Below are 27,838 nucleotides of genomic sequence, written 5' to 3' on the forward strand. Positions count from 1 at the left end.
AAAGGCTATTGATTTTTGTGTGTTGATTTTATATCCTGCCACTTTACCAAACTCTTCTTTGAGTTCCAATAGTCTCTTGCTGAAGTCTTTTGGATCCACTATATATAGAATCATGTAATCTGTAAATTGGGATAGCTTGACTTCCTCCTTCCCAATTTGTATCCCTTTGTTATTTTTTTTTTCTTGCCTAATGGCTCTGGCTAAAGATTCCCAGACTATATTTAATAGCAGTGGTGAAAGTAGGCATCTTTGGTTCTGGATCTCAGTGGAAATGCTTCCAGCTTTTCCCCACTCAATAGGATGCTGGCCATGGGTTTGTCATAGTTTGCCTTGATTCTGTTGGAGAATGTTTCTTCTATACCCAATTTGCTTAAGAGTTTTTATCATGAAAGGGTGTTGTATTTTATCAAAAGATTTCTTGGAGCCGGCGCCGCGGCTCACTAGGCTAATCCTCCGCCTTGCGGCGCCGGCACACTGGGTTCTAGCCCCAGTCAGGGCGCCGGATTCTGTCCCGGTTGCCCCTCTTCCAGGCCAGCTCTCTGCTGTGGCCAGGGAGTGCAGTGGAGGATGGCCCAAGTGCTTAGTCCCTGCACCCCATGGGAGACCAGGAAAAGCACCTGGCTCCTGCCATCGGATCAGCGCAGTGCGCCGGCCGCAGCGCACCAGCCGCGGTGGCCATTGGAGGGTGAACCAACGGCAAAAAGGAAGACCTTTCTCTCTGTCTCTCTCTCTCACTGTCCACTCTGCCTGTCCAAAAAAAAAAAAAAAAAAAAAAAAAGATTTCTCTGCATCTATTGAGATAATCATATGGTTTCTGTTCTTCAGTTTGTTAATGTGATGTATCATATTGATTGATTTGCAAATGTTGAACCATCCTTGCATACCAGGAATAAATCCCTTTTGGTCTGAGTGAATGATCTTTCTGATGTGTTGTTGAATTCAATTGGCTAGTATTTTGTTGAGGATTTTTATGTCTATGTTCATCAGGGAAATTGGTCTGTAGTTCTCTTTCTCTGTTGTATCTTTTTCAAGTTTAGAAATTAAGGAGATGCTGGCTTCATAAAAGAAGTTTGGGAGGATTCCCTCCCTTTCAATTGTTTTAAATAGTTTGAGAAGAATTAGAGTTAGTTCTTCTTTAAGTGTCTGGAAGAATTCAGCTGTGGAGCCATCTGGTCCTGAACTTTTCTTTGTTGGAGAGTCTTTATAGTGAGTGATTCACTTTCTGCCTTTTTTATGGGTCTGTTTAGGTTTTCTATTACTTTATGCCTCAATTTAGGTAGGTAGTATATGTCCAGGAATCTATCCATTTCTTCTAGGTTTCCTGGTTTGTTGGTGTACAGCTCTTTGTAGTAATTTCTGATGATTCTTTTTATTTCTGTGGTGTCTCTTGTTACATTTCCTTTTTCATCTCTAACTTTATTGATTTGGGTCTTCTCCCTCTTTTTTTGGTTAGTGGGGCCAGTGGTGTATCAATTTTGTTTATTTTTTCAGAAAATCAGCTCTTGGTTTCACTGATCTTTTCACTGAACTCTGCTTTTGCTGTATCACATAGGTTTTGACATGTTATATTGTCATCTTCATTTGTTTCCAGAAATTTTGCTCAATAGTTGTGTACAGTCCAGGTCTATTACTCTCTCTCTCTGCTAAGGCTAGACCGTTTGGTGTACTCTACCCAATGTGCCTTTAATTGTGTGATTTTTCCTGTCTCTCTGGTGGGGACAGGTGCTATTCCCAGCCCTGTGTGAATGTTGACCGTGGTGTAGGTAACTTGAGGTGGTTTTTTTCTCTGGTATTGAGTAATTTTCTTTGTGATTGAGCTGGTGGGTTCCCAGCTGGATATTTGATGGGGATTCTTTACCAGTCTCTGCAGGTCTCTGCTTCTGTAGTTTCCTCTCTGGTGCTCTGTCCTGTGCACTCTTGCCATCTTAATCTAACTGTAGCTGACTAAAGACGTAGCTTGTCTGACTTGCCTTAGCTCCATCTCCTCAGTTCAGGCAGGATCCTTCTCTGTTGAATTTTCCCTTCCGTGTCAGGCTCTGGAAACTCTCACGATGAGTAAGGTGAAAATCATATGGTTTATGTAACTTATCTCAAGAATTATTATCTACTGTCCAGACCGTTGAAAACCATTGTTTTTCACATATAATTTCATATATTTTTTCCGTTTTTTTTTTTGGTTGTTTTAAGGAAGAGGGTAAATATAGTCTCTGTTACTCTATTACGGCAAGAATGACAATTTTTAGTTAAATTTTACATTTCCCTTTGGCATGATGAAAAAGTATGAATTAGATTAGAAAAATTGATTTGTTATTTGATAATCCAGTTTAGAAGTTACATATATTATAAGTGTTACATCTTCTCAGCTTTAGAAATAATTTACTGCTGAGTTTTATTACTGAAAATTTTGCTTTTTATGCTGAGGCATGGTTCCTTTGAAATGGAAAATGGAGGCAAGAAATAAATTCCTGAGGAACAGAATTTAGGCTTTATGGATTTTGAGCCTGATTTAATTAAGCCACATGAAAGAGGTCCTGCTGTCTGCCCATTCAGAAGAAAGCCAGGAGCTTCTTCCAGATCTCCTACTCAGGTGCAGGGGCGCAAGGTCTTGGACCATCTTCCACTGCTTTCCCAGGCCACAGAAGAGAGCTGGATCGGAAGTGGAGCAGCCCGGACTAGAACACGCACCCATATGGGATGCCGACACTTCAGGCCAGGGCATTAACCCACTACACCACGACGCTGGCCCCATATCTTTTTTAAAAAAATATTGCTAAAACAAGAATCCAGGAGAAGGATATCTGTGTGGAGGATCAGGTGCATGTAGCAACATCTTGTTTTGCCTTAGGAGAACAATTCTAGTTGAAAATTACTTCTCTCTAACTTTAATAAAAAATAAAATGGCAAATACCAAGATCTAGCTCTCTTCCCTCTCTTCTGCCCTGCCACTCTAAGAACATAATGAGTCTGGGGGAAAATTTAAGATGTATGGTTTCTTTCCCCAATTATACATGAATTACCGATTGTATTATTTTACTCTCCTTGATTCAAAAGATATAAAAATGACAGTATTTTAGAAAATTAAGATTTAAAAAACACAAATACCAAATTCTATAAGAAAACCCTTTCCTTCGTGTAGTTTTACTGTAGCTATTCCTTTTTAAAAATAAGTACATGTGGCAACTTTAGAAAGACATGAAGGATTTAGTGCAGTGTCAAAGATCTGTTTGATAATAGTTAATCATTAATTGTCTTAAAGTTAAAACAGGACTGCATTTTACCCCATGTGTTAAACGTGCAGTTTCTTTTTCATTTTAAACATACAAAAGCTTTGGAAGAGATGAATTTAAAGAGGTGAGTTTCAAGTGTAATAGCAGTACATTGTAATTAAGAAGGAATGTTATTAATTTAGATGTTAAACAGCCATTATTTATAGGCATTTAAAATTTGGTTTATTTGCTTTATTGTTAGTTGGGATCAGATATTTCTAGCATATTTTTGGGGTGACATGAGAATAAAGAAATGGGAAGTGCTTTTAATATATATATGTGTGTGTGTGTGTATATATATATATTTAAAAATATGGTAAGCAGGAATCTTTGAGACCTTAATGTATACTTGATTGTATCTTACTAATATCTGAACCTGCACTGTTCAGTATGGTAATCACTGTGGCATTTGTAACACTGATATGCAATGATATACCATAAGAGTAAAATGTATACTAGATTTTAAAACTTGACTAGAAAAAAAGATCTCATTAGTTAAAAAATTTTTTATTACATGTTGAAGTGACACTTTGAATATATTTGATAAAATTATTGAAATTAACTTCACCTAGTCTTCTAGAGCATTTAAAATTACATTAAATGGCTTGCATTATGTTTCTGTTGGACAGGCTGAACAAGCTGTTCTAGCATCTGTCTAATGTTTGTTGTTTTACTGCCACAGCATTATCTCAGTTTTGCTGGAGATAGCCTCCAAAATCATCCAAGCAAAAAAGAAATTCCTAAGTCTCCGTTAAAACTTCATGCATTTTTTAATTATAAAAAACTGTCTAAATATGTATCCAAACTCTGTCTTTCTTTTCATTGAGGGTTGTTTGAAATTTCTTTTTAGCTATTCTCTCATTTCCTAAAGAATTTAATGACATGGGATTTTCTAGAAGTTCATTGAAAATGTGTATTATTAAAAACCTATAGACTTCAAGAAGTTTTGTGTCAGAATAAATTTCTAGTTTAACTTTTCCAGTTTTTGAAGTACCCTTGTAATTAATTTAAGTAATTGTACAATTTGTTCCATTGTAATTATCTTAGCTTCAGACAGTCTGTTTTGAAATTAAGATGTTTAAGAAGTGAAACTTTTTTTCCTTTTTTTTTTTTTTTTTTTTAAGATTTATTTGAAAGCGTTACAGAGAGAGAGAGAGAAGGAGAGGCAGAGACAGAGAGAAAGAGGTCTTCCATCCACTGGTTCATTCCCCAGATGGCAGACAGCCAGAGCTGTGCCGATCCGAAGTCAGGAGCCAGGAACTTCTTCCAGGTCTTCCATGTGGGTACAGGGCCCCAAGGACTTCGGCCATCTTCTGCTGCTATTCCAGGCTATAGCAGAGAGCTGGATCGGAAGAGGAGCAGCTGGGAATAGAAACAGCGCCCATATGGGATGCCGGCGCTTCAGGCCAGGGCTTTAACCTGCTATGGCACAGCATGGGCATCAGAAGTGAAATCATTATCTTTTTTTTTTTTTTTTTTTTTTTTGACAGGCTGAGTTAGACAGTGAGTCAGAGAGAGACAGAAAGGTCTTCCTTTTCTGTTGGTTAACCCACCAAATGGCCTCTGCAGCCGTTGCGCTGTGCCGATCCGAAGCCAGGAGCCAGGTGCTTCCTCCTGGTCTCCCATGTGGGTGCAGGGCCCAAGTACTTGGGCCATCCTCCACTGCCCTCTCGGGCCACAGCAGAGAGCTGGACTGGAAGAGGAGCAACCGGGACAGAATCCGGCGCCCCAACCGGGTCTAGAACCTTGGGTGCTGACGCCGCAAGTGGCAGATTAGCCAAGTGAGTTGCGGCGCCAGCCAGAAGTGAAATGTTAACAGGCTGTCTGGAATATTCTTATGAAGCCAAATCATCATTTTCTGATCCAGATTTTACAAGGAAGCTCTGACTCTTGTATTTACCTTCTCTGGGCTTTTATCTTAAATAAAACAAAAGAAAAATCTGTCATTATAGGTACCTCCTTTTTACACGGGCAACAACTAAGTTGTTTCTTGTGCTAATTCCTTGTGTTTTCTCTTAATTCTCCTTCATCTCTCTGAGATAGAGATTTGTGCTTGATGTTGTTCATATGAAAGGGTGTGACCCTGCTCTGAGTTATGTGTGTCATTTTGTTACTGTCTAAATCTTGATAGCCTTCCCAAATCTGTGTATTGAAGTCTAATCCTAATGTGAGAGAGTAAGAAGTGGGGCCTTTGAGAAGTTCCATCCTGATGAATGGGATCGGTGTGTTCATAAAAGGCTTGAGAGAGGTACCACCTGGGAGAAACGGGCCCCTACCAGACACTCAGTCTGCTGTGCCTTTCCTTGGACTTCCTGGCCTTCAGAACTGTGAGCAGTAGTAGGTTTTTGTGGTTTATAGATTACCCAGTCTAAGGTGTTTTGTTAAAGCAGCCCAAATGGACTCAAGCAAGTTTGGTGTTACTCATTTGCTTGCTGATCTTTTAGTTGGCAGGTTGCCCTTCCTTTCCCAGCATGTTCACATCCTACTTTTTAAAATTTTTTTTTATTTTTTATTTTTTAAGGTTTATTTATTTATTTGAAAGGCAGAGTTAGAGAGGCAGAGGCAGAGAGGGAGAAGTCTTCCATCTGCTGGTTCACTCCCTAATTGGCTGCAATAGCCAGAGCCAGGCTGATCTGAAGCCAGGAGCTAGGAGCTTCTTCTAGGTCTCCCATGTGGGTGCAGGGGCCCAAGGCTTAGGCCATCTTCTGCCGCTTTCCCAGGACACAACAGAGAGCTGGATTGGAAGTAGGGCAGCCAGGACTTGAACTGTTGCCCACATGGGATGCCGGCACTGCAGGCTGTGGCTTTATCCGCTATTCCACAGCACAGGCCACAATATCCTGTTTCTTTGGCATGAACATTATAAGAGATGATTGAAAAGTTAGAAAAGGAGCTTTCCACATCTAAGTGTAATGTATTTAGCTTTCCAAATGTTTTTCTCATTGAATTTTTCTTTTTTAACTTCATTAGATCCTTATAAAATATGTTATAGGCTTGCAGATTACCAACTGGCATGTTGACCAATTGCTGTTGTATCTTTCCAGCTTAGTTCTGGTATCCACACGAAAACATTTTGCTTAGTACAGTAGGATTCTCAAAAAGTTTAATATGAACTTTTTGCTTATGGTTGCCAAATTTCTGTTTATAGTCTTCCCCTCTCTTGTGAGATTCAGACTTGTCTTTTCAGCTGCTGTAATTTTAACGTGGATGTCCCCAAGTGCTGTACACTCCAAATACTCCAAAGATACCCTGTTCTTTTTCCTCTTCTCCTTTTTATTTTTCAGTCTATACTGTACTATATAAAGAAGTGAACTAAATACACTATACATAGTAAACAGACTATGTATGCTAAACATGCTATACTATATAAATAAATATCTATAATACATGTACTGTAGATGGGGTTTTTTTGGGGGGTCACATGCATGCTGCCAACACATGAGCTGCTACTCTTTTTTTCTGATCTGCCCATCATCAAGGACACATACTGCCAGTTTCCTTTGATATGTGGCACCTTGGTGAGTTCTGAGAAGGTTCAATTCTCAGAACTAAAGATTTGGGGATGGTTATCTAAGATAATGGAGTGTTCTCTTGTTCTCAGCTTGTTTCCTAATCCTACCCATTAGGAAAATCAAAAAATGTTTTCTCTATATCAAGTCTCCTGTGCTTCTGGAAGCCATGAGTCCTGGACTTTTTCACCTTTGATACTATTTGAAAAGTCCAGCTTGGCCTCTGCACCCCCAACTCAGCTAATATGTACTATAGCCATTTTGAATGATTGCCCTTAGATTTGGAGCTACTCTAAGAGAAACTTGGAGTTTCCCAGTTAGGAGACTGAGAATTGAATGTCCTCCGGGTAGCAGAATCCAACTTCTGGGATGGGCATTTGGTATGGTGGTTAAGGTACTACTTGGAATGCTAGCAGGGTTCTGGCTCTGCTTCCCATTCTAGCCTCCTGCTAAAACATACTCTGGGAGGCATTGGGTGATGACTCCAGTGGGTGAATCCCTGCCAACTGTATGGGAGACTTGAGACTTGGCCTGAGTTATAGTTCCTGGCTTCAGCCTGGCCCAGCCCTGGCCATTGCCAGCATATGGGGAGTGAACTAGCAGATGGAAGATCTCTGTGTGTCTATCTCTGTCTTTTTGCTTTTTGAATAAAATGAAAATAATAAGTAGAATGTAAAAAATAAATTAGAAATCCAACCTCTAATGCTCAGTCTGGAAGTATTCTTGAAGGATGAGCAGACCTGGGACTGTGTGTAATTGTATGGTAGTGGTAGGTAAGCAATGATCTGGAGGCCACACAAACCTGTGGGGAGTGTCTTTGAATACAGTGTACAGTACTTCTACTTGTGTATTATTCTTTTCCTTTCATCTGATGAATTTCTTCTTGTATTAGTCAGAGGGAAATTATGGATAGCTTTTTTCCTCCCCTAATAAATCCATGCAGTGTGGGAGGAGGAAAATCACCAAGTTGTGGATAGACTTCTCATTAGCCCACAAACCCATGAGTAATGCTTCATTACCATTTCCCCAGTTGCCAGGCTCCAGTCTGTGATTGTTGACTTTCAGGTAATTTGCCCGTCCACCACCATGTCCGAATATTTTAACTATAATGAAACCAGGTGGCAGCCTGCTTAGGAATCTCCCTGAGTTATTTTATGACCTCTTTTAGCAATAAAGAATAAAATTAGTTAATTCTAACTGCATATCCTTAAAGCATGTGTAAATTCTTTCTGTATGCCATGGCTAAATATAGCCATGTGTCACTTGATGACAGAGATGTTCTAAAAATGTTTCATTAGATGATTTAGTCACTGCGCTAACATGAGAAAGTGTATGTACTCAAACTTAGATGTATAGCCTACTACACACCTGGGCTGTGTGGTGTAGCCTATTTATTGCTCCTAGACTGACACTTGTACAGCATCTCACTGGGCTGTAGACAGTTACAGCATAATAGAAAGTGTCTGTGTATCTAAACATAGAAAAAGCACAATGATATATGTTGTAAAATATAAAAAATTATCTGGCTGTATAGCGTATTAGCCATGACAAGGCCTGAAGTCCTGGAAGTTGCTCTGGATGAGTCAGCGAGTGGTGGTCATGAATGTGAAGATCTTAGGACATTACCATACACTGCTGTGGGCCTTATGACACCAAACACTTAGGCTACACCAAATATTTAGAAAATTTTTTTTTCTGAGGCCTTCGTTGTAGCACCATGGGTTGCTTAAACTGCGGGCTATAATACCAGCATCCAATATGAGCATGCTAGTTCAATTCTTGACTGTTCTATTTCTGATCCAGTTCCCTGCTAAAGTGCCTGGGAAAGTAGCAGGAGATGGTCTAGGTCCTTGGTTCCCTGCCACCCACGTGGAAGCCCAGATCAAGCTCTAGGCTCCTGGGCTCATCCTGTTGTGGCCATTTTGGGAGTTATCCAGCAGATGGAACTGCTTTTCAGATAAATAAGTAAATAAATATTTTAAAAATATATTTTTTTATAATAAATTAACCTTAGTTTACTATAGAGTTTTTACTCAATGTTTTATTTTATTTTATTGTGAGAAAAGAAAAATAAAAGGGACCAAAAAAGAAATTGAAAGACAGTAACTAAAAGAGAAAGAAAATGTAAAAGGCAGGAAAAAGAAGAAATGGAAATTTAGAAAGAAAAAATGTGAAAAGACATGAGAAAAAGAGGAAAGACATGAGGGAAGGTGGGAGACAGGCAAAGAAAATGAAACCAAAATGAGGAAGAGAGAAGAACACATGAAGATTTAAAAATAGAAGAGTAGGAAAGGGAAAGAAAAGGTGATGAAAAAAAGCAAAAGGGAGAAAAAATAAGAAAAGACAAAGAATATTATTAAGTCAAGGTGGGGGAAGAGAAACAAAATTGTAAAATAGAGAAAGAAACTAGAAGGAAAGCAAGAAGAAAGACAAGCAGAAAACAGCAAAACAGAAAGAACACAAGAGCAAGACACTAAAAAAGAAAGAGAAGGAAGAGACAAGAGATGGTAGAAAAATAAACGAGAAAGAGAACATAAAAGGAGAGGAGAGACAAAAGGAGTCAATAAACTTTTTTTGAGATTTTATTTATTTACTTAAAAGAGTTACAGAGAGGCAGAGGCAGAGAGAGAGAAAGAGAGAGAGAGAGAGAGAGAGAGAGAGAGAGAGAGAGAGAAGTCTTCTGTCTGCTGGTTCACTCCCCAGATGGCCTCAACGGCTGGAGCTGTGCCTATCCGAAACCAGGAGTCAGGAGCTTCTTCTGGGTCTCCCACATTGGTGCAGGGGCCCAAGGACTTGGGTCATCTCCTACTGTTTTCCCAGGCCACAGCAGAGAGCTGGATCAAAAGTGGAGCAGCTGGTACTCGAACCGACACCTATATAGGATGTTGGCACTGCAGGCAACGGTTTTACCTGCTACACCACAGAACCGACCCTAAGTAATAAGCTTTTTTATTTTATTTTTTTTATTTTTCATTTTATTTTTTTGACAGGCAGAGTGGACAGTGAGAGAGAGAGACAGAGAGAAAGGTCTTCCTTTTGCCGTTGGTTCACCCTCCAATGGCTGCTGCGGCCGGCGCACCGTGCTGATCCGATGGCAGGAACCAGGTACTTATCCTGGTCTCCCATGGGGTGCAGGGCCCAAGTGCTTGGGCCATCCTCCACTGCACTCCCTGGCCACAGCAGACAGCTGGCCTGGAATAGGGGCAACTGGGACAGAATCTGGCGCCCTGACCGGGACTAGAACCTGGTATGCCGGCGCCGCAAGGCGGATGATTAGCCTAGTGAGCCGTGACACCGGCATGAGTAACAAGCTTTAAAAAAATATTTTAAACTTTCTGATTGTTTTATAGTTACACCTAGCATATTGTGGATCTGTACAAAAATGTTTTATTTCTTTATATGCTTATTCTGTGACCTTTTTTCTATTTAAAATTAAATGTTTTAAAAACTTTTTTGTATGCAAGTTGAGAGATGAGACACAAATACACACATAGCACTACACAGGGCATAGTCAATGTCTTATTTATTTTCATTTACTTGAAAGGCAGAGAGACAGAAAAGGAGAGAGAGAAGAAGAGGGAAAAGGGGAGAGGGAGATAATCAATAATCAATGTCACTGTCTTCACCTCCCTGACCCAAAGGGCAGCAACATGCAGGAAGTTGGTCTCTCCATACCTTTTTCTGGACAACTCCTGAAGAGCCTGCTTGAGATGTTTTTACAATTAACTTTTTAAAATATAAATAGGAGTACACTTATAAGTTTAGTAAATATGTAAACTAGTAACATTGTGTATTATCATTAGCAAGTATTAATGCAGTGTGTATATAGTTGTGTGTGCTATATATTTTTTTAAAGATTTTTTATTTATTTGAAAGAGTTACACAGAGAGAGGAGAGGCAGAGAGAGAGGTCTTCCATCTGCTGGTTCGTTCCCCAACTAACTGCAATAGTCTGTGCTGCTCTGATTTGAAGCCAGGAGCCAGGAGCCTCCTCCAGGTCTCCAAAGTGGATGCAGGGGCCCACGCTCTTGGGCCATCTCCTACTGCTTTCCCAGGCCATAGCAGAGAGCTGGATCAGAAGTGGAGCAACCAGGTCTCAAACCAGCACCCATATGGGATGCCATCACTGCAGGTGGCGGCTTTACCTGCTGTGCCACAGCGCCGACCCTGTGTGCTGCATTTTTATACCACTGGCACCGTAGGTTTGTTTACATCAGCATCACCTCACACACGTGAGTCATGCATTGCACTACAGAATCATGACAGCCAAGTTTTTGGTTGGGTGATAAGTTTTTCAATTCCATTATAATATATATTTTTAAGATTTATTTATGTATTTGGAAGAGTTATATACATTGGGAGGGGGACTGAGAAGAAGAGAGAGAGGGAGAGGGAGAGAGAGAGAGAGAGAGAGAGAAAGAGATATCTTTCATCTATGGCTTGGTCCCTAGAGATGGCTGCAATGGCCAGGGCTGGGGCCAAGCTGAAGCCAGGAGCCAGTAGCTTCATCCTGATCTCCCTTGTGGTGACAGGGGCCCAAGCATTTGGGACATCTTCCACTGCTTTCCCAGGCCATTAACAGAGAGCTGGATCAGAAGTGGAGCAATTAGGACACTAATCGGCACCCATATAGGATGCTCGCGTCACAGGCAATGGCTTTATCCACTATGTCACAGTGCTGGCCCCCTCATTTTAATCTTACAGGGCCACCATCATATATGCAGTCCATCATGCAGCTTGTGGCTTGTAGTTCAAGTTCACTGGGGAAGAACTTGATCTTATCAATTCAAGTATTTCTTCTAACCTTCTAAAATGTTTTAACTTTCTTGGGAATTTTTTTTTTTATTATAGAAATTCTTAAGTTTTTCTTCATTCTAAAATTGACTGGGGGAGCAGGTGTCCTGGTATAGGTGTCCTGATTAAACCCCCACTTGGGACACCCAAATCCCATATTGGAGTGCCTGGGATTAAGTACTGCCTCTGCTTCTGATCCAGCTTCCTGCTAATGTGCAACCTGGGAGGCACCAGATGGTAGCTGAGGTTATTTGGGTCCCTGTCACACAAGTGAGACATCAGAATGGAGTTCCTGGGATTTGCCTTTGGCCTGGCTCAGCCTTGGCTGTTGCAAGCATTTGGGGAGTAAACCAGATGGAAGATTTTCTCCCTCTTTCCCTTCTTCCCTCTTTTTTTCCCCTCTCGCTCTCTGTTGCTCTGCCTTTCAAGTAAATGAAAATAAATAAGTGAAACATAAAATTTGCTGGAATGACCAAGAAATTTGAAAAGGTAGAAATGAAGTATTTTTTATTAAGATTTTATTTATTTATTTGAGAGGTAGAGTTACAGACAGAGGGAGAGGTTTTTCTTCCACTAGTTCATTCCCCAAATGGCCGCAACGGCCGAAGTGTTGCCATTCTGAAGCCAGGAGCCAGGTGCTTCTTCCTGGTCTCCCATGTGGGTGCAGGGGCCCAAGGACCTGGGCCATCTACTGCTTCCCCAGGCCACAGCAGAGAGCTGGATGGGAAGAGGAGCAGCCGGGACTAGAACCGGCACCCACATGGATGCTGGCGCTGAATGTGGAGGATTAACCTGCTGTGCCACACTGCAGGCCTGAAGTGAAATATTTATAGTTTCGTTTTGTTACAAAAATATACCAAAAGTAATCTTTTAAAAGTATTAGTAATGGTTTCTATAAAGTTCTAAGGACTTACAATGATAAAAGGCGGTAGTTTTTCACTTAATTTTCACTCCCCCTAGTGCCATTAAACAGAATATTTTAAACAAATACTTTTTTTGTTTTTTTAAGATCTATTTATTTATTTGAAAGTCAGAGTTACACAGAGAGAGGAGAGGCAGAAAGAGAGAGGTCTTCCATCCTCTGGTTCACTCCTCAGATGGCTGCAATGGCCAGAGCTGCACCGACCCGAAGCCAGGAGCCAGGAGCCTCTTCTGGGTCTCCCCTGCAGGTGCAGGGTCCCAAGGACTTGGGCCGTCTTCTGCTGCTTTCCCAGACTATAGGAGAGAGCTGGGTTGGAAGAGGAGCAGCCGGAACTCAAACTGGCGCCCATATGGGATGCCGGAGCTTCAGGCCAGGGTGTTAATCCGCTGCGCCACAGCGCTGGTCCCCAAACAAATACTTTTTAAAAAATATTTATTTACTTATTTTTAAAGAATTACAAAGGCAGAGAGAGAGAGAGAGCGAGAGCGAGCGAGCGCGCACACATGCAATGGCCAGAGCTGGGCCAATTTGAAGCCAGGAGCCTGGAGCTTCTTTCAGGTTTCCCATGTAGGTACAGGGACCCAAGCACTTGAGCCATCTTATTATTTTTTTTAAGGATTTATTTATTTATTCATTTGAAAGAGTTACACACAGAGAGAAGGCGAGTCAGAGAAAGAGAGAGAGAGAAAGAGAGGGAGAGGTCTTCCATCCTCTGGTTCACTCCCCAGTTGGCTGCAATGGCCAGAGCTGCGCCAGTCTGAAGCTAGGAGCCAGGAGCTTCTTCTGGGTCTTCCCACATGGGTGCAGGGGCCCAAGGATTTGAGCCATCTTCTTCTGCTTTCCCAGCCCATAGCAGAGAGCTGGATTGGAAGTGGAGCAGCTGGAATTCAAACCAGTGTCCATATGGGATGCTGGCACTGCAGGCAGCAAGTTTACCCGCCAGGCCACAGCACTGGCCCCAAAATAAGTCTTTTTTAAAAATTGATGAGCAGTTTGCATAGACATATATAGTTTATAAATGTACAGTTTGTTTTGACAAATGTCTCTACTTGTGTATACTTTACATTCCTGTTTAGACTTAGAAACTTATCATCTTAAAAAATGTGCACCATCCCAGAATATTGCTTTGTATCCTTTATAGCAAACCCAACACTTCGAAACTTTTTTCTGATTTTTATTGCTAGTCATATGTTTTACCTTTTTATTCCTATTTAACAACTTTATGGAGATATTCATATACCATACAACTAATCCACTTTAAATGTTTAGCGCAGTTGTTAGTATTGTAGTCACAGAATTGTACAACTGTCAATGCAGTCAATTTTTGAACTTTTTCATCACCCCAGAGAGAAGCCAAACACCATTAGTAAGCACTGCCCATCCCAGCACACCTCCTCACCTCCTAGTCCTCACTGTAACTAATCTATTTCTGTCTTCTAGACATTTCATGTATATGTAATCATACAGTATTTGTCTTTTTGTGATTAGTTTCTTCACTTGATCTTAGCCAAAAGGCCGAGAAGCGATGTGATTAGTTTCTTTAACTTAGCAAGATGTTGCAAAGTTTATCTGTGTTGTAGCATGTAGCTGAACTTCGTTCCTTCTCATGGCTGCACAATATTACACGTTTCATTTCTTTTGGATATGTATCTAGGAGTAGCGGGTGGTGGTAATTCTCTGTTTAACCATTTGAGGAACTTGTTTTCCAAAGTTTTACACCATATTATATTTCTACCACCAGTATATGACAAAGTTCCATTGGCTCCTTGTTCTCACAAACACTTATTATTTATCTTTCTGATATAACCATCCTAGTGGTTGTGAAGTTGCATCTCATTGTACTTTTGATTTGTACTTTCCTGGTGATTCGTGCTGTCAAATATATTTTCATGTTTCTGTTGACCATTTGCATATCTTCTCTGGAGAAATGTCTACTTAGATCTTTTTTTTTAAAATGATTTATTTATTTATTTGAAAGGCAGAGTTACAGAGAGGGATGGAGGGATAGAGAGAGATCTTCTGTCTTCTGATTCACTCTCTAAATGGCTGCAGTGGTTGGAGCTGGGCTGGTTGGAAGCCAAGAGCCTGTAGCTTCTTCCGAGTCTCGGGGTGCAGAGGCCCATGTACTGGGACTGTCCTCCTCTGCTCTCCCAGGTCATTAGTAGGGAGCTGCTACTAGTACTTGAACCAGCGCCCATATGGGATGCAGGTAGTGGCTTTATCCGCTATACCACAAAGTTGGTGCCTTTTGTACATTTTTAAATGTGATTATCTTTTTTTATTCATTTCCAAGAGTTATTTATACACACATATATGTGTATATAAATAAATGTAGATGTGGGATGCTGGTGCTGTGGCGCAGTGGGTTAACACCCTGGCCTGAAGTGCCGGCATCCCATATGGGCACTGGTTCTATTCCCGGCTGCTCCTCTTCCAACCCAGCTCTCTGCTATGGCCTGGGAAAGCAGTAGAAGATGGCCCAAGTCGTTGGGCCTCTGCACCCACGTGGGGGACCCAGAAGAAGCTTCTCGCTCCTGGCTTTGGATTGGCGCAGCGCTGGCCGTTGCAGCCATCTGGAGAGTGAACCATCGGACGGAAGACCTCTCTCTCTCTGCCTCTCCTCTGTGTAACTCTGACTTTCAAATAAATAAGTAAATCTTTTAAAAAAATGTAGATGTGAGTTTCTTGTGATTCACAATATTTTTCCCATTCTGTGGGTGGTCTTTTCACTTCCTTGATGGTAACTAGTGAAATACAAAATGTTGTTAATTTGATGAATTCTGATTTTTTTTGATCACATGTGCTTTTGGTTTTTCCTATATTTTCTTCTGCTATGTTTATATTTCATATAAATTGAGTCATATAGTATATACTCTTGATTTTGGCCTTTTTCATTGAACTTAACTTCTATCGGACTCAATCTAAGTTGATACTTTCATCAGCAGTTTGGTTTTTTAATGCTGAGTAGTATTGTGATGAATGAATAATACCACAATGTTAACATTTAAGTTTCTGGATATTTGGGTGGTTTTGTTTTCTGGGTTTTGGGTGTTATGGATGAAACCTCTCTGAACTTTGAACTGTAAGCATTTTATGGATACGTGTTTTCTTTCATTTCCTTTTAACTTTGTAAGGGATTGCCTAATAGTTCTTGAGAGGGGTCGTACCATTTTCACTTTCTGGCATTGATTTATGAGAGCTGCAGTTGTTCCCGTCCCGGCAGACATCTGGTGTGGTCAGTCTTTAGAATTTCCGCTGTTCTAATGTGTACATAGTATGGTTTTAACTGGCACTTCCCTGGTGACTAACGATGACGAACATTTTTTAGGTGCTTATTGCCATTTGTCTTGTTTTGGAAAGATCATTTTAAGTTAGTTATTCATTTAAAAAATGTAGTGCTTGGCTTCTTAATGATTGGTTTTAAGAGTTCATGTATTTTGGATACCAGCCTTTTGTCAGATACATGCATTGGAAATATTTTTTTCTCAGTCTAAAAGTCTAAAACTTTTCTAGTGTTTATTGAATTCTGTTTGTTTGCATTTGTTGAATGTTATTCAGTATGATCTATCTGGAATTTGGTAGTTTTTTCTTAAATATGGAATTAAGATTTTATTTCAATTCAGTAAATATTTAATATACTTTACACTGAGCTGAATGTCCTAAGGGAGATAAAGATGAGTAAATTATAAATTTGACTCCCCAAAAGGGTAGTTCTATAATTTGCTAAATTGTATTTGGTTCATATATTTCTCTTCTTTCTCAGATTTTCAATCTAATAAAATATTATTGGGAGTATTTATTGTACTCTAAGCAGGTGACTGTTTCTGAAGAAGTTACTGGAAATGAGTAGTAGGCATGTTAAATACACATATAGACACTTTGGGACACTTATTATTTGAATGACACATAATCTGTATCTTTATAGTGATAGAGCCACATTTTCCAACTTTCCTTTGTAGCCTGTGCATATAGAAGAAAGGACTTAAATGCTGTTATGAGTCATGGCATGAATCTTCGCAGTTATCTTTGCAGATAAAGGAAGAGGCCTGAAACAGGATTGCAAGCTCAAGTCTTGGGAGTGAAGAGGTCCCAGGATAACAAAACAAGCCCAGTCATAAACAGCAGCTGTAGATGGGCGAGCTGTGGGAATGCAGCAGAGACTGTAGAGACTGGGAGGGTTAAAGTCCACCCTCATCTAAAAGAAGACACTTCTACTCAGCCATCCTTTGTTTTTCTGTGCAGCAACATGAGCCTTATTTTTGCCCTTTTTATTTTTCAACAGAATCTGGAGTGATAAATAAAATGTAGATGTATGTAAACAAATGCATGAAATCTTCCAGTTTTATTATCAGTAACAGTGCTTTGTTTGTTTGTTTGTTTGTTTTTGATAGGCAGAGTTAGACAGTGAGAGAGAGACAGAAAGGTCTTCCTTTTACCATTGGTTCACCCCGTAAATGGCTGCTACAGCCGGCGCACTGCACCGATCCAAAGCCAGGAGCCAGGTGCTTCCTCTAGGTCTCCCATGTACGTGCAGGGCCCAAGGACCTGAGCCATCCTCCATTGCCTTCCCGGGCCACAGTAGAGAGCTGGACTGGAAGAGGAGCAACCGGGACAGAATCTGGCGCCCCAACTGGGGTGCTGGTGCCATAGGCGGAGGATTAGCCAAGTGAGCCGTGGCACCGGCCAATGTTGTTGTTTTTTTTTAACCCAAAAACTACATAGGCCAAACAAAACACTTTATTTGTGAAGATTAGTTATGTTATGCATGTGTGAAAGAAGTGGGAAAAGAAAAGAGATTTGGTTAACTTCTGTGTCTGCATTACTTTTTAAGCCCCTTTGTAAATATGACAGAATTAATAGTTCCACAGAATTTATTGTTCCTTTTCAAGTGATATGTTATCTTTTTTCTCAAGCCTGCCCAAACACTTTTTTTTTTAACCCAGTATTTCCTATTTTGACTTTTTAATGGAGACTAAGGGAAATTTTACTAGAGCTAAGATAGTCCTCATAATTTTCTGATTGAAATATGGGAACTGCTATATTATAGGTGCAAAATACAGCAGTTATTTTATTGATGCCAGCCAGAAATGATCAAAATTGTGCATGTTATAAAAGCCATAACTGAAAGCAAGGGCTAAATTGTGTTACTACTTTTCTCTGAAGGGAGGAGAGAACTTCTGCTTTGCTTATGGCCGTGTTCAAGTGGTCACAAAAGGTTTCCATAGCCTTGGAAGCCCATGGCAAGTGCCTCGGGTGATCACTGACATCATAAATAAGAATGTTAATTGTTAAAGGAACAAAACAAGTCACTGTGCACTTACTCCCCACATAGGACCTCTGTCCTGAACGAGTTGTACTATGAGAATTAACTGCAAAACTTGTTCTTACACTGTACTTTATATGTTTGTGTGTGTATGTGTGTGTGTGGAAATTGTTGAACTCTGTACTTTACATAGAGTTGGTCCTCTGTAAAATTAAACTAAAAATGAACCATCATGAAGAAGGGGATGGGAGAGGGAGTAGGAGGTGGAATGGGATTTGGGTTGGGAGGGTGAGTATGGGAGAAAGAATCACTATATTCCTGAAGTCATACCTATGAAAAATGTATTCATTAAACAAAAGCTTTAAAAATAAATAAAAAATTGTGATACTAAAGCTCTAGATGTCATCGCTACTTCTAGCATAACTGTGAGGTGAGACCTTGAACTTTTTAATTATATTTTAGATTGTTAGAGACGGACAGTAAGTCTTTAAGATCTGTAAATGGGTCAAGAAGAAACAGTGGCTCCTCTCTTGTGTCAAGTTCATCAGCCTCTAGCAACCTCAGCCACCTTGAGGAAGACTCCTGGATTCTTTGGGGAAGAATTGTTAATGAATGGGAAGATGTGCGCAAAAAGAAGGAAAAGCAAGTTAAGGTATGCATGTTCTCTGTTGAAGTTTTTCCCCTTTTCTCAAAGTACATCAGGCATAGATTAATAGAGCATTAAGGGAAAAAGGCCAACAGATTCTAGTAATTTCCATAATATATAGTAAGGATATCTGCTTTATATATTTTATTTGTGCTCAGGGATTTTGATTTCTACTTATCATTTGTTATAGAGCTTCTGAAAATATAGAAATATTTAGCTGAAAATTAATAAATTGTCTACATCTTATATCAATATTTTTCTTTTTTGCCTTTAGTAAGCCCTTTTGAAGTGTCCTGTGCCATTAACCACAGCTCCACAGGTTTTCAAGTCCCTGATACCTTCAGAGGCATACTCTGAAATGACCAGAATTTACCCATGGCATTGCACTCCCCACCCCACCCCTGCGACACACGTACATGGAATACACCCAACATACACCCAGATCTTAGTCTGGCTTAAAAGACTGCCTAGTCTTAGCTATAAATAGTATTAAACTAGTTTTGTGAGTCATAAATTTGATAATTCTCACTCTCCACTCCAACCCCCCAGGAAGTAGTCTTTGGCTTGCAAGGTAAGAAACTTAAATAATTCATTTTTAAAATTTTATTTTATTTTATTTTTTACTTTTAGGAACTTGTTCGTAAAGGAATACCCCACCACTTTAGAGCAATAGTTTGGCAACTTTTATGCAGTGCACAAAGTATGCCGATTAAGGATCAGTATTCAGAACTCCTGAAAATGACCTCACCTTGTGAAAAATTGATCCGAAGGGATATTGCTAGAACATATCCTGAACACAATTTTTTTAAGGAAAAAGATAGCCTTGGGCAGGAGGTTTTATTTAATGTAATGAAGGTAAGTTCTGTTCATTCATTTTTAAAAAATGAAATGAATTCTTATAAGACTGAAATTACACACTTCCCATGGTGATACATGAAGTCCCACCACAGTAATTAGTTACTTTGGCAATAAAATTGATTTTAGCATAATTTCTGTGTTAATTCTGATGCTGTGTTACTGTCCAGTTTGGAGAACTTATTAGAAAATTTATCACCTTATTCAGCATTAGCTGTTGGAAATGAAAGAATGTATGGGTCATGTGCATAGGGAGATCCTTGATGGAGATGGATGATTCAGCTTCTGAGAGGCTCCCTTCTGGGCTGTGGGTTTCTCCTGTCATGGCTGCATGCATTTGGCCAGCAGTTTTCCTGCTTGCATTAAGAGTCCCAGCCTTTAAAAGGTATAATGTAATTTTTTTCTTTAGTATTGCCTTGTCCCTTTTCATAATTTCTTTCTCTTCTAGCTAACTTTATGAAATACCAATTTCTTTTTAAACCATTTCAGTTTTTCCAGTGGTTTACCTTAACCTAATTTTATCTTTATCAGTTACACAGATGACTTGATTTTAAAGCTCCATTACCTTTGTGAATATAGATCCCTTGATGTTTTTTCCCTCTTTTTTGTCCTCAGGAGCTGCTAATTCCTTCCTTCCTTCCTCCCTCCCTCCCTCCATCCCTCCCTCCCTCCCTCCCTCCCTCTCTCCCTCTCTCCCTCCCTCCCTCCCTTCCTTCCTTCCTTTTTTTTTTTAAGATTTATTTATTATTTGAAAGTCAGAGTTACACAGAGAGAGAAAGAGAGGCAGAGAGAGAGAGGTCTTCCATCTGCTGATTCACTCCCCAGTGGGCACAAAGGCCAGAGCTGCACCGATCCAAAGCCAGGAGCCTGGAGCTTCTTCCGGGTCTCCCACGCAGGTGCAGGGGCCCAAGGGCTTGGGCCATCTTCCACTGCTTTCCCAGGCCACAGCAGAGAGCTGGATCGGGAGTGGAGCAACTGGGTCTCGAATTGGCGCCCACAGGGATGCTTGGATCTGCAGGCAGCAGCTTTTACCTGCTACACCACAGTGCTGGCCCCAAGGAGCTGCTTATTTCTAATTCGGAAATTATCAAAAGAAGATTTTATGTAATAAAAAAAACTGTTGCTTTTAGGGTATTTATAGGAAAATACCTAAATAAGCAAAGAAGAGCTTTTCTAAAAGACAAATGATCTTTTAATTTACCTGTCTCAACAATTTTAGGTTTTTTGAAGAAGGAAGTCTAATATATCATGCTGAAGTATTATGAACAGTATTTTTTCACATTTTAGGCATATTCTTTAGTGGATCGTGAAGTTGGTTACTGTCAAGGAAGTGCTTTTATAGTTGGATTGTTGCTTATGCAGGTAAGTCAAGTTAAATGTCCAATTAAGTTCTTTTTCAAAGCTGCATTGGAGAATTTAAAAGTTATCTTTGTTTTGTTAAGTATAAATGTTTACTTATATTTGAGCATTTTTCTATAGACATAGTTTGAATCCTGATATTTAGTTTGCACTTTAAGAGATTAAAGTGTTAAAATAATATAAAATAATATTATTTTGCTGTTGTACCTGAGGGAGTGCAAACAAAGGCACTCCACACATTGATAAAATTTGATGGTCCTTTATTGCCAGCGGTGGAGAGTGGGCTCATGCCCTAAAGAACTCTCGACCCTGCAGCCCAAAGCAACAGGGTTTATAAAGGCAAAAACCGCAAAATCGGGAGGGGAATTCATGGTTGCTAGGAACAGGGGGAATACATGGTTACCGGGGTCAAGCTGACCTAAAACCTATGTGAAACTAGTATCAATTATAATCTTGACAATACCAGTTACAATCTTAACAATTCCAATTATAATCGACGTTAATCCAGGTGTGGCCTATCCACTTCCAAGCTTGAGCGATCATGCTAGGGGGTTTCTGTGCTCTGCCAAGTGTGATGTTCAACTGTTTTAGATCATAGTTTCAGACCAGAGTCTCACGGTGTGGGGGGGCACCTTCCCAGAATGGAGTCTCAAGTGCTCCAAAATGGAGTCCCTACTGTCAAGGTGTTACTTCATTGCCACCAAATGAAATTTGAACTTCTTGGTATATACATTTGTACCATAATATTCTGCTAAAGGCTATATCTACTTTTAAAACTTAACTTACTAGTCAGCATTTAATTAGAACTAATCTTTTCTCAGCCCAGCAGGCCATGGTGAAAGTATTAGTATGTAAATCTTATTTTTGTTCTGTAACATTTAAAAAAGTACAGGAATTTGATTTGCCATTTTATTTGTTACACATATCTTGCTGTATGCTTTTAAATAGTGTCTCTCAAGCTACTTTTCTGCCCAGGGAGATAACATTTGCAGTGATTTATTTTTGAGTAGGTTTCAGAATTCAGGGGGAAGAGAGTTACAGCTTTGAAGGGAAATAATATGCAATATTATCTCTTTAGTCTCATTCAAACTTTTTTAAAAGTCCACTTTACTCTTAATCCAGTGTCAGAATTTGTGTCCTGAAAGGAACCGTGGGGACAAGTTGATTTGAGTCATACAGACTGGGTTTTATATCTCAGTTGTGCACTAGCTCTGTGAACTTAGGCTAGATTGTTTACCTCTCTTTGAGGTCTCCTAAGATGGTATGATTTACTTTCAGACTCATTTCGAGAGTCACATGAGCTTTGTAGGAGTCTGGCATGGTGTTTAGCACCCAGGAGATACCCAATAGAAATTCAGTGACTTGCTCAAGATCACATATTTTGGTGGATAAAAGCAGAGTAGGGGCCGGCGCCGCGGCTCACTAGGCTAATCCTCCGCCTAGCGGCGCCGGCACACCGGGTTCTAGTCCCGGTTGGGGCGCCGGATTCTGTCCCGGTTGCCCCTCTTCCAGGCCAGCTCTCTGCTGTGGCCAGGGAGTGCAGTGGAAGATGGCCCAGGTGCTTGGGCCCTGCACCCCATGGGAGACCAGGAAAAGCACCTGGCTCCTGGCTCCTGCCATCGGATCAGCGTGGTGCGCCGGCCGCGGCCATTGGAGGGTGAACCAACGGCAAAGGAAGACCTTTCTCTCTGTCTCTCTCTCTCACTGTCCACTCTGCCTGTCAAAGAAAAAAAAAAAAAAAAGGCAGAGTAGGCATCAGAAACTCGTGTTTCCTGATGCTTTACTTTAATTTCCCTGCTGTTCCGCCTGAATTTCAAAACTCTGTAGCTGTCAAGAATATTTACATTGCATTTGTGAGTAGCATAAACCTGATGTCAGAGATGGCTTGTTTATGATAAAAATGACCAATTTTTACTCTGTGCTATAAAAGCTATTTTCAGTGGTTGTTGCAGGATATTTTTCCATTTGTAAATGAACTTAGGTTATAAATAATACAATATAAAACTAATTGCGAATGTTAATACTATAAGGTAGAAAATGTGAGGGAACCAGATTCACTAAGCTCCTCACTTTGTTTCTAAACTTTATTCTTTTATACCCCATGCCGTGATGTCTCCCACAACTTTGGCTTAGAAATGTTAACTCAGAGTCTAATAAAATTTTGAGTTAGTAAATGTTTTGTTAACATGGTTAAAAGTGCTATGAGTGTGTGTGTGTTTTGTGTATTTTAACTTCCCTATAAAATTAGGTATATTGTTCCCATTAAACATTTGAGTCATGCAGACTGCATTTTCTATCTCGGTTCTGCACTGGCTCTGTGAACTTAGGCTAGATTGTTTAACCTATCTTTGAGCTCTCCTTAGATAAATACAATTTACTTTCAGATTCATTTCAAGGGTGACATGAGGTATGTAGAAGCTTGGCATGGATTCTTATCAGCTCAGTGTCACAGAGAACATGTTTAGCAGCATGCTGCTCTCTGACACAAGTGTCTTGAATTTTTTTATAATAGAAATGATTATTAGCCGGCGCCGTGGCTCAATAGGCTAATCCTCCACCTTGCGGCGCCGGCACACCGGGTTCTAGTCCCGGTCGGGGCGCCGGATTCTGTCCCGGTTGCCCCTCTTCCAGGCCAGCTCTCTGCTATGGCCAGGGAGTGCAGTGGAGGATGGCCCAGGTGCTTGGGCCCTGCACCCCATGGGAGACCAGGAAAAAGCACCTGGATCCTGGCTCCTGCCATCGGATCAGCGCGCTGCGCCGGCTGCAGCGGCGGCCATTGGAGGGTGAACCAACGGCAAGGGAAGACCTGTCTCTCTCTCTCACTGTCCACTCTGCCTATCAAAAAAAAAAAAAAAAAAAAAAAAGAAATGATTATTAAACAACTGTGATCTTCATATTTATATGTATCAATGTTTTTTTTTTTAAAGATTTATTTATTTGAGAGGTAGAGTTACAGACAGTGAGAGAGGTCTTCTTTCTGTTAGTTCACTCCCCAAATGGCCACAACAGCTGGAGTGGTGCCAATCTGAAGCCAGGAGCCAGGTGCTTCTTCCTGATCTCCCATGCGGGTGCAGGGGCCCAAGGACTTGGGCCATCTTCTACTGCTTTCCCAGGCCATAGCAGAGAGCTGGATTGGAAGAGGAGCATCCAGGACTAGAACTGGCTTCCTTATGGGATGCTGGCACTGCACTTCCTTATGGGATGCTGGTGGAGGATTAACCTACTGCACCATGGAGCTGGCCCCCTATGTGTATCACTCTTGATATGACACTTTTTCATTTTGTCACCGTTATTTCTGTCTTTTTGAGAAGGACCTAGTGATAATATTTTTTTTCTATTTCCTTTTGTCCTTTTATCCAATCCCTCAACTTATTTTTAAAAATATTACCATTTAGAAAAAAAAAATCTCCTCCAGTTCTCATATCAATGCTATTGCAAAGGGAAAAGGGACATGAATCTTTTATACACCTAGAAAAGATAACTTAAAAAAAAGATTTTGCTTATTTATTTGAGAGGCAAAGTTAGAGAGAGAGAGAGAGAGAGACAAGAGAGAGACAAAAGAGAAAGGTCTTCCATCCATTGGTTCACTCCTCAAATGGTGCAATGGCTGAGGCTGGACTGATCTGAAGCCAGGAGCCAGGAGCTTTCTCTGGGTCTCCCACATGGATGCAAGGGCCCAAGCACCTGGTCCATTTTCCACTGCTTTCCCAGGCCAGAAACAGGGAGCTGGATCAGAAGAGGAGCAGCCCAGATAAGAACTTGCACCCCTGTGGGATACCAGCTCCCACAGGCTGAGGCTTAGGCTACTAAGCCACAGCACCAGTCCTCTGCAGGCTCATTTTTAAGTTGATAATTTTATATGGCCCAGGAATAATGTTAAAAGTATCCAAATGGCCCTTGGTAGAGACAATGATGGATCATTTCACTCCACTGCTCAAAGTACTCTATTGCCTTCCCCTATCTCCAATAAAAGCCAAAATTATTTTTAAAAGCTTTTATGTAATAAATATAAATTTCATAGATAGAACTTTTGGAATATAGCAGTTATTCCCCCATACCCGCCCTCCTACACCCAAACTGTCCCACCTCCTACTCATTCTCCCATCTCATTCTTCATTAAGATTCATTTTTAATTATCTTTTTTTAGACTTTTATTTTTTTAGAAAACTTTTATTTAATAAATATAAATTTTGAAAGTACAATTTTTTGGATTATAGTGGTTTTTCCCCCTATAACCTCCCTCCTACCTGCAAAACATCCCATCTCCTACTCCCTACTCCCTCTTCCAGATGAGTAGCCCTGAATTCAGAATGAGACCAGCCAGCATGGTTAGTGTTTTATTTTTATTTTTCTCCAGCTGCCTAAATATAGATGTAGGCTTGGATTTATCCAAGGGTGGAGTTTTGCCAGTTAGAATTGGAGAGAAAAACCAAAGTAATTGTGGATTTAAGCTAGTGAATAAATAAAACAGGACAAGCAGCAAAGTGAGCATGGAAGTGTTGAAACAGAAAACATTGTGTTGGCCTGGCAAGGTATAAGTGAATTTCAGGCCTGACAAGTTTAGATAATTGTGACTACTTCATTGCTGCCCTGTGGAATAGATACTGTTGTTTTACCCACTGGGGATAGGTGATGAAGGTGAGCAACAGAGATGTTAAATAATTTGTCCAAGGTCACAGATTTATTAAGTGGAGAAACGGGGATTTCAGCTTTTGATGTGGCTCTAGAGCCTGAGCTAGTAACTGCCTACCAGGCACTTGGAGGAAAGGAAATGAGAGATATTTGCCAGGCCAGAGAGTGACTTGAGTGTTTATGGAAGCTACAAAAATGAGGAGTAAATGGGTAGTATCTGCTGGCATGTGTTTCAGACAGAAGGGGAAGTTAAGCTGTGGAAGTGGCTAAGAGGTTCAAGGAGGGACATATACCTCGCTAAGCCCTGGCCCTTTCAGCGCTATGGGAGAGAAAACAGCCACCTTAGGGGGAGAGCCAGATTTCAGCTAAAGAAAGACCAGAACATCTGGAAAAGACATTAAAATACAGGTGAAGACTGTAAATAGGGCCAGATTAGGGAAACAATGGAACATTATAGGGCTCAGAGTTCTGGGGTATTAGGCTTCTTGTGGTGATTGAAATAACTAAATGGGGCTGTAGGGCTTGATAGGATGAAAAGGGATGGTCTGCAAGGCAGAATGTCGCTGTGTGTATTGGGAAGAGGGAAGTGCAGGTTTCTCCCAGAGTGTCAAGGTCATGTTACCTGCAACAGTCTTTAGTAAGAGGAAGGCCTAGACATCCTTTGGGATGTTCTCTTTTTAAACACACTGGGTTATTGTTAATGAATGAGAACTACCAAATTTTATTATTTTGAGAAAACTGACTTACCAGTTTGGTTAATGTTATTTGCCTAAATAATCTGAATGTCTTTGTAGCTCTTTATAAAGATTTCACACTCATTCTCTTATTTGATATATCTTCCTAGTGATTTATACATAAAATATATCACTGGTACATTGAAACTCCAATTACAAATAATTTGAAAACTCAGAAATTCTTTTAATGTTTACCCATATCATGGACATCTCTTCTGCTCAGAATTCTCAAAAAAGTTTCCCATCACTGAGGTAAAATCAGCCCAAGGCATCCTGCTTCCCTGTCGTTTGTCCTCTGTAACCTCCCCTCCCCTCGTAACGTCACTTCTGATTAGTAATCCCCTATTTACTGTTCCTTGCGTGTGCCAGGTGTGATTCCATCTTAGGAGCCTGTGACTGTTCTGTCCTCTGGGAATATTCTTTCCTCACAGAGAAAATCCTGTCCTTCAAGATTTTGCTGAATTGTTACCTAATCTAAGGACCATCCCTGACCTACATAAATGTCAGTGTATCGCCTCAGCATTTCCTGTTACCCAACTTTTTTTTCCATAACACTCATCACTATCTGACTTATCAGTTATCTGATTTGTTCCACTTATTGTCTGTGTCCCCCTACTAGAAAGTTCAAGCTCCTTTAGAATGAAGGTCATGTTTATTTTATTCACTAGTGTATACCGAGAGAGAGAGAGAAAAAAATCTAGCCCAACATGAGTGTGTGTTGGTTGGGTAACTGAGTTAGGTAAGTTGAGGCAGTCACAGAGAGGTGTAGGGTTGGTCTAACTTCTCATCTTTGCTCATAGAATGGGAGACTGGAATCTTCTGATTGTTAGTCCATTGCTCTTAACATTGCATCACATGGCCACTCCAAGTGGTACATGTGGTTGGATGAGTACTTGATTTAAATATAATTTGGCTTATTTGTATATCACAGAACATTAACCTGTGTTACTTTTATTCTCCTAATGTAGATGCCAGAAGAAGAAGCTTTCTGTGTATTTGTTAAATTAATGCAAGACTATAGACTTCGTGAACTTTTTAAACCAAGTATGGCAGAATTGGGCCTTTGTATGTACCAGTTTGAATGCATGATACAGGTAAAAGTAAAGTTTAACAAACAGGCATATTGCATGTCTATATTTTGTCCTCTTAGTCTGAGTGAAAACTAAACAAATGTGGTGTTAAAACCTTACAACAGTTGAAAAAAAAAGTCAGTGTTTTAATTATATGATCATTTGTGGATTAGTTAACATAAAAGTAGACCTGCTTCCAAATTTGCTCTATCTACAGGTAGATCAGTCTGCAGCTTGACTGCAGCTTTTACATTCAGACCTTAAGCATTTGTTCCAAAGGTACTATAAACCTGTAACCTAAATATGTGTTTCTTTGTTTTGTAGCATTATGTAGTATTATTAGAAATATAGTCTGAGTTCTCTTACAGGATACTCAACGATACCGTGACACTGATGTCACTTCATTGTTTCTTCCCAGATAGTAGTTACTACATCTTAGCTTTTCTGTTTAGCTTTTCCATATGGTGCTTGATTTTGTCCATGTGTTTGGAATGGCCTAGCCTAGTGCAAATACAGTGATTTGATTTAAAGTACTCAGTTTTATTGTGTTTTAACTCATCGTCTCTTCCTTTCTAGGAGCATCTTCCCGAGCTCTTCGTACATTTTCAGTCTCAGAGTTTTCATACCTCAATGTATGCATCATCCTGGTTTCTGACTATCTTTCTTACCACTTTTCCACTACCAATTGCAACAAGGATATTTGATATCTTTATGTCTGAGGTAAGCTAATGAACAGACTTGGAATAGGAACTGAGCAAAGGGATCGTTGAATTAATTAGAGCAGGACGG

At 40.3% G+C, this 27,838-nt stretch overlaps 1 protein-coding gene across 12 annotated transcripts in view; it reads left to right on the forward strand.

Moving 5' to 3' along the window:
- EVI5 (ecotropic viral integration site 5) overlaps nt 1-27,838 on the forward strand; it is a 235,525-nt gene that overhangs the window by 56,863 nt on the left and 150,824 nt on the right. For 11 of the 12 annotated variants that reach the window (XM_008264880.5, XM_070078034.2, XM_070078035.2 and 8 more), the window contains exons 3-7: nt 18,216-18,405; nt 19,030-19,254; nt 20,542-20,616; nt 26,948-27,073; nt 27,626-27,769. In XM_008264880.5, coding sequence (XP_008263102.1) covers nt 18,216-18,405; nt 19,030-19,254; nt 20,542-20,616; nt 26,948-27,073; nt 27,626-27,769 — 760 coding nt within the window. Of the gene's footprint in view, nt 1-3,248; nt 3,352-18,215; nt 18,406-19,029; nt 19,255-20,541; nt 20,617-26,947; nt 27,074-27,625; nt 27,770-27,838 lie in introns of those variants that run through there. The other variant, XM_008264882.5, reaches the window with a different exon arrangement.

Source organism: Oryctolagus cuniculus, chromosome 7 (genome assembly GCF_051225735.1).
Source record: "Oryctolagus cuniculus isolate XC-2025 breed Fujian yellow rabbit chromosome 7, ASM5122573v1, whole genome shotgun sequence".
Classification (NCBI taxonomy): domain Eukaryota; kingdom Metazoa; phylum Chordata; class Mammalia; order Lagomorpha; family Leporidae; genus Oryctolagus; species Oryctolagus cuniculus.